This window comes from Lissotriton vulgaris, chromosome 4_1 (assembly GCF_964263255.1).
Source record: "Lissotriton vulgaris chromosome 4_1, aLisVul1.2, whole genome shotgun sequence".
In the NCBI taxonomy this organism is placed as follows: Eukaryota; Metazoa; Chordata; class Amphibia; order Caudata; family Salamandridae; genus Lissotriton; species Lissotriton vulgaris.
The window spans coordinates 609,171,534-609,179,297 of record NC_141691.1 but is presented as its reverse complement, the minus strand read 5'-3'; the positions used below and the strand labels follow the sequence as shown (position 1 = coordinate 609,179,297).

At 39.8% G+C, this 7,764-nt stretch overlaps 1 protein-coding gene across 1 annotated transcript in view; it reads right to left on the bottom strand.

Annotated features, from left to right (window-relative positions):
• Positions 1-407: 407 nt before the first annotated feature.
• EPDR1 (ependymin related 1) overlaps positions 408-7,764 on the bottom strand; it is a 138,930-nt gene continuing 131,573 nt past the window's right edge. The window contains exon 3 of the mRNA XM_086964842.1: positions 408-1,449. Coding sequence (XP_086820968.1) covers positions 1,259-1,449 — 191 coding nt within the window. The 3' untranslated portion in view covers positions 408-1,258. The remainder of the gene's footprint in view (positions 1,450-7,764) is intronic.

Sequence of the window (7,764 nt, the reverse complement as noted above, 5' to 3'; positions counted from 1 at the left end):
TTGTATAGGTTCATCCGTCGAAACCAAGGGAACGTTTTTTATTGCTGAAGAGCTGTCGAGAATGGCATTACGGGTATCAATGCCATGCTGAGGAGGAAGTGGCATACCTGATACTGATGTGCCTTTAATCTTTTTTTCCAATGGTTGCTCGTGTTCATTTTAACAGGGAGAAGATCAATGTAGATAAGAACTTTGCACTGCCTTATACAGTTTCATTTCTTGAATATAAGTTAATCAAAAAAAATGCTAACGTACTTGGCCACTAAAATCTAGTTCGAATCTTAAAGCCTACAGATCCTTCTGTTTCGTGACATTTAATGACGGAATCTGAAACACGTCAGAGACAATCAGGAGCACATAACGATTCGATCCGAATTGTTTACAAATGAATTACAGACTGAATCGTGCCAGGTGTGAGAAGTTGAAGTGTTTATTGATCTCTCTGCATGAGTCTAAGGAAGGCATTGACATAGAAATGCAAAGTTTGCATTGCTAGAGACAAAATTAATAAAGGCAGTTTAAAAAAACACAGTGCATATCATCTCTCTCCCGAAACTGGGTGCATGTAAGAGAAATACAATACAAAACATATTAGGCCTTTGCATAGAAAAAAAACCTCTTAATCATGGTGACAGACTATGCTTATTAGGTGACAGAGATAGCATACAATTAATATTCGGGAGTCTGTATACTGCAACCATCTAGATTTAGTGTAACCAATATTTTTTTCAAATGTTGAAATATTCCACCAAAAGCAATGGCGTCTGTTCAATAATTAATTACTATACCACTATTTATTAACAAAAAGAAAGAGAAAAACCCAAGCCGATCTTCCTTTGACCCTATTAAAGAACATATACTCTATCTAAAAACATAAAAAATAAAAGTGCAAACGTAGTAACACAAATGCGCTGCATTTCACAAATTCCAAGTCACTCTGAAGTGGTCAAGCAATTCCCATTCGCCCAACATTTAAGACCAGCAATATCTCTCTGGCACACTTTAAATCTAAAGCTACATTAACCCTTTTAAATACCTAACTTTTTACAAACTTCAGTTTCATAGACGACCTTCCTTTCCTATTTTTGTTAAAACACGTCAGCAAACACTAAAAGCCGAGTGTTTCAAAACTCTAAAGCAAGTAAAACTTAATGTTTTCCCAGATAAATTTATCTTCAAAACAGTTATTCTCAATCCTTAAGGGATTAACACCTTTACTCCAATTCCTGTGTCTATCTTTAGCTGTCAGCTTCCCCGGTCAGCAGCCATATTCCATCTTGCTTGGCATCGCTGTCTGGCAGCTGGAAGGAGGGGTGAACACAGAAGGGTCACTTATGCCCAGCTGTAGATCAAAGAAGCGGGTGGAGGTGGTCACGCTGTAATTTCTGGTATAGGTTTCCTGGACTGGGTAACAGTCCTTGACTGTGTAAACTCCAACCCAGTTTTCATCTGCAATGAAACAGATTTGTACATAGTTAATTACTAGCATGAATGGTTCCTAATGCAGTAGCAACAGTAATGTGAGAACCTTGACATTTAGCGCACTAATCCTTTCCTTTAATGATCTATTTATATAAAGCACTAGCAAACATTCTAGACATCTTTATTCAGTTCAAAAAGGAAAAAAACAAAGAACCACCAACGATCAATGTTTTCTTCTGAGCATCAGCTTCTACGGGAAAATAAAACGTCGACTTTTAAAAAAAAATATATATGTTATGTTCCTCAATTGAAGCAAAAAATTACTGCAAAGCAGATCATTCACGCTTTCTCTATGTTACACTGGAGATTTTTACTTTCATTAAGCACCTAAACACATCGTTTCTTTATATCTCAAATTATACAACATGCACAGTTTTGGTTGAGCAGTCTCTCGAATGATGCATCTTCTCTTACAAAGCAAAGCTTTAAAAAGGCAGTGGGACTCTGTCAGAGACTAAAGAAACTTCCAAATACAGAATTTTATGAGGATGCTTCTCCTTGGACTCTATGGATATATAGCCTCACACTCTACCTCAATCACACAAAAGAGCCCTTGGGTCTATCAAAGGAATAAAAGAGAAAAAAGAGAAAGAGGCTGACCAAAAGGGGAAGGGAATTTACCTTCCTATGTATATTACATGTTTATTCTACATGATTGATTTTTTTTAGTTATTACATCTCCTCCCGGTGCCTTGCGGCACTCAACGCTACTGCGGGGGAAGCACTACGGTTACCCCATGTGGTCAAGGCGTCTCTAACTTGATTTCTTCATTTGTGAAGGGCGCTCACTGTTGCATTTTGGATTCACTCCATGGTTATTACTCACTTTAATACGAGGTCTTGCAAAACGCAGGAAATTATATTTTGCCAGCACTAACTTTCTTTTAGTCCAACTATATGGTATTTTGTTACATAAATTATTACCTTGTTTTTCATCAAACACCCGTTATGGGCCATTATACTACTGTCCGATACCAACTGAGTTACTCCTTTCCACTCTGGTATGGTTGGACTGGTATCTGTTTTGCTCTGCTTCTTCAAACGCTTTTTCACCTTCAAACAGCCATCTGTCAATGACATGAGATGCTGAAGCTCTAATCATCTACAAACTATACTATCATTTCATGAAAATAGATGTGATCTCCACACTCCACCATGCTTGTTTGCTTTTAATTAAACCCCCTTTTAGATCTTCTGGCTTGATAACGCCTGGCCTTTACCACTTAGGTAGGAGACGCGTATGCTCCTTAAGCAATTTTGCTCCTTAAGCAATTCTGCTAAGGACAACAGGAGTACTGTGCCTGGCTCTTGCAGGTGGATGCCTTTACATTTTTATACACAGTTCCAGGACACAGTTTTACGGTGTTCCAAGTTTGGTTGGAAACTTTGTTCCACTGGTCCCGTTTGGCCTCACTTCTGGGTACATATCCTTGGGTTTACCTAGTCCCTATTAAATATCTGTGAATCACTAGCAGATTGTGTTTTACACTAGATTATTTGGCTGACTGAATGTAAGTTTCACCTTGCTTTATAAATTATTTGGCTTGTTGTTATGTCTTTTTGTTCCTCCACAGGTACAACTGATGCATTCAACTATCTGGTTATCTCTGGATTACTGGTCTAGTATTACAAACCATTCATTGACAAACTTACAGTTATTGTCACACCTATTTTCCATTTGGTTTACGGTTCTTGACATCACCCACACAGCAGTAGCTGACATGATATCCTGAAGAAGGCCACAACACTCTCTAGGTCATATGCCAAAACATGTTGATCTAATTCAGTACAATTTGATCTAATGGTCGTATATCCTTCCTCTTGTTGTTTTGAATTCTAGCACAAGGCCAGAATAAAGCAATGTAGTAAAACTTGTTATTTTTAACCCAGTCCACCACTAGCACAGCACCCCTCACACCACCTTGGTATCTCACATTGGGTTTTAGTAATAACCCCTCTGAAAACTAAAACACCCCTGAGCTCCTCCTTTGCAGCGAGGGAGTCATTTCCTGCACCATGACTAGGCTTCATGGTGCGAGGAGGATTCCAGCTGATTAAGCATGCCACCTCCGGAGGTTGAGGGAAACCGTCCTTTAGAGGGAAATCCCCATCCCCTTTTGCTCAGCCTCATCCTCGGTTTCTCTGTTTTATTCCTTTGATAGACTTGAGGGCTCTTTTGTGTGATTGATGTTTAATATTGGGGAGTCAGCCCTCCCAGGTCTCTAGCCTCATAGGTGCTATGGAACGTCCAGCTCCAGTGCTGGACGTTCCATTGCGCAGGTGAGGTTCGAACGTTCAACGGCCGACGGCAGCACTACGGAGGTAGTGGTGCCGTCGGCCGCCGAACGTGCGCAGCACCTAAGGGGCTAAATCTCCTCAGGCCCACCTTGTGTGTATACACTCACACTCTACCTATCTGCATGTGTCTGCTGGCACCTGTATCTTACTTAGTGCAGGGCTTTAAAGAAAGAAACAGAGTACACATTTTTCTCACCAACAATTTCTTATTAGCTGTCAACAATTGTCGTTGCAAGATTGTGCAAGTATGTGCCTGTATTTGGGGATCAACTAGTGGAGCCAAAACCTCTTGAGTGGCTTATAGTCCTGAGGGCAAAAATGTGTGATCGCTTCTACTCTTGCTAGTCTGGTATGATAATAAGTGTAATAATTCTGATAAATAAGTAGGTCTGTCCCTTATTTAAATTTCAGCAAATGGGTTGTGCACAGATTGGGCTGCGGATTACAAAATGTGTTTATCTTCTTAAAACGTTGAGATAAAGTTACAACTAAAATATACTGATCCCTTTCCAGTTAATAAAATTATCTATCCAGTAGAAGTCAATGTATCTCTGTCTGACCTATTAGAGATTCACCCGGTGTATCATGCATCTTTGCTGAAACCAACTAAGGTTGCCTCCTCCTCCTATACTTTTCAATTCGGTACATGGTGAAGCTGAAGTTGAGCTATGAAGTACATTTCATTCCAAATAGAGATTTTAGGCGTCAGGGTTCTGAGGACAGCTCAGGAGAACCGGTAATATCTATGATGCAATCTTTGTTAGTTGATTTCATCAACTGCACCCTAAGCAGCCAATATAAACAATTGACCAAACTATAGAAAACACACACACATGGTTATTCTGCATGTGCATTCAGTCGCTACTATTCCGCAGTAAACACTTGATTTAAGACACAATTTAACTTTTACCTATTTTTTAAAATTTGGCCCTAACTACTTATCACAGTATTCAGTCTACTTGATGTAATATACATCATACCTCTCAGAAGCTAATAGAGAGCTGAATTGTGAAGGAGATAGTGCATGTCTAATATGAGGAGTGCGCTTATGAGGATCAATTGAAAAAGTAGCATGCGTGCATTTGATTGTGTTCAGCTGCACTGCAGAGCATGGAACATTTGAAAAGCTACAAATATGTACAGCAGTGTCCAGGGCACTGAAATAAGGGATTTCTCTGTAGTTCTTCAAACTAGCATAAACTAAGTAGAAATTGGAAAAACAAAGTAGAGCACAAAGTACTTCATTCTTCGATTCTGGACTAGTAGCGCCGTCAATGTATTACCACTGATTGCCGTAACTGGATTACTTGCTTGACTAGTTAATTTTTTGAGTATATGGGCCTGATATTGAGTGATCCGATTAGGATGCGATAATCCGGCACCAAAGTGTTACATATTTATTGGATGCGATAATCATTACATATTCAGAGTTTCAGGGAAATAGGATGGAGTTTTAGGTGCTTACTGCACCAATATCTGCATGGTTAATGCCATGATGATTTCCACTATTAAATTATCGCAGGTTTGACTTGCTGACATTTAAGAAAGGGTGAGGTATTTAATGCACTCATTAAATACTCTGTGACGGAAGTACCACACAACCCTGAATTCTAGAAATGTGCACAGAATTCAACAAACACAGACTCGCTCATAATGATGACCTACAAACGTATTATCAACATTTACGTTTTTGGTGCATGTGAGTTGACTTATATTTGACAAAAGTACACCCTAAAATAGGCATTTTCAAAATATATCCATCGATGTATTATATCCGTAATGAGTTTGTAGATATTAGTGAGCACTAGAAGCTTTATGTTACAACTCACATGTATGTTTTGTTTTTACTTCCACCAAGGACTGAGTAATAATAGTAATAGGGGCATTTATATAGCGCTGGGTTTTTACGCGCACCGGCGTGTCCCCGCGCTTCGACCGCTGCGAAACCCTTCCTGGCTTCCCTGAGAGATGGTCCCTTAATGGGTATCTCCAGGGTGAGACCAGGCATCCCCGGCGGTCTGATGGGGCCGTTAGTGAAGATGAGGCAAGCTAGTGCCCAGAGTTGCCGAGTGTGATCGCTGATCAGAGTGGGCACCGAGGCGAGAGAATTATCGAGTCCGCTGACCCTGGTCCAGAAACCTGCCGCGTCGGGAATCGAACCCTGGTCCCGGGCCGTCCTCTGCTCTCGGGTCTGCCGCCTCTAACTAGTGAGCCACACTACTTCAGAGTGAATGCATTACAATGCTTATTTACTGCAGGCACACTAGCCCGTGGCAAACAGATAATTGTCATTGTCTAGAGCATGAGTACTAGCAAACATTTGCGATAAGGCCACAAAGTATGGTCTTTGGTGTGACCGAGGGCAGCACTGATGCTAGCAAAAAAGCTGTAACGGGTCCAGTTGGGCCAAGGATTCTGTAAGGTGGTGGACGGGAACGCAAGGCATGTACATCTAGTGGCTAAATTGCACAATGTGAAAACAGAAAATCTGGGATCAATTCTGGATTTCCCCTTTTCCAACCTGTGCGATTCTAGGCATGTTTTTCTTCACTTTGCCTTTTTTTCTTCATTATAGAATATAAGAGGACCTCGAAATACATTTCAGAATGTGCGCTGTACAAGCCCTTTTCCTGTGTTTGATTATAATGTCATCCACGTATATTAGAAACCTACGCCACCCACAGGGTGCACACGACAACTGACTTGCCTCTTATTGGAATTGTTGTGGTGAGGAAGCATGAATGTTTCTAAATTCATTTTTGAAAACTATCACTTAAAAAATCTCTTAATGCAGTGTATGGTAAAACGCTTCTTCGTGTTAATGAAATAGACTTAGAACTCTAAAAAACATAATCCTAGTTTTACACATTTGTTGCAAGATGTCTTTAAAAATAAAGGTGTTCCTAAAGTTAAGTGTTGCAGGACGCCACCTTAGCTACTTCATAACTTCAGTTAACCTGCAAATAAAGGCTTGATTGTTTATTTAAAAACAATTTTTTTATTTGTGCTTAGTAAGTAAACAGCAGCCCGTCCAAATCCGTGGGGTGGTTCCATCACGCGCTCCATGAACTATAAGGAATTTCATTGGATACACACACTCAACTCACTACAGGATGGGCTGAATGAGACTGAGGAAATCACCAGACAAATGCTACAGCTATAACAATCAGTGCCACTTAGGGCCGTTGATTTGAGTAATCGTCACTATGAGTTGGTCTAACGTCACAGGCTTGTGACTGTGTCTGACCTTAGAAGTTGACTCTTAAAGGGTAGGAACATTCCAATCAATGAACTAAGCTACATATGTGTTTTGTCCTTCAATAAATGTATTAATGCATTTTATGTATGTTGATTGCTTACATCCTGTTTTAGCGATGAAGGACATTACCCATAGTTGTATGGGTACAAAAATTGCATATGTGTTATCCTTCACCACATGATTCGACCAATATAGATATGTTGAATGTTTCATAAATAATGAAGGTTATTCGACTTAACATGTACTTAATATGTTTCACCCAGGTGTTAAGTAATAATGTAATGGGCATCACTGTAAAACCCATGATTTTGCAGCTCTCTGTTTTTCAAGAATAACTTAAAAGATAACATCGCTGTGTTCGTATATGTCACAATACTAATGATTGAAATACCTAAAACTCGTAATCCATGCTCTATTAGGTGACCTTATTACACACGTGTATTAAGCATGCCCTTAAGTATACTGAATATGTTTCATGTTGCAACCAACATATTGGGTGACATCTCTAATCTACCCTTTGCTCACTACCTTTTAAATGTGTATTTTAACATGTCACAACATCATTAGCCATGGAACGACAGACATACTTAAAACTCTCACTCCATGCTTTGTCAGATATCACGTTAGGAGAAGACCGTGATACATTCATAGAAACATCTTTTGTTCCTACGTATGGGGCTCGCAGTTACTATTTGACTTTGACGGGGAAAGGGTTGCTCAGCAAC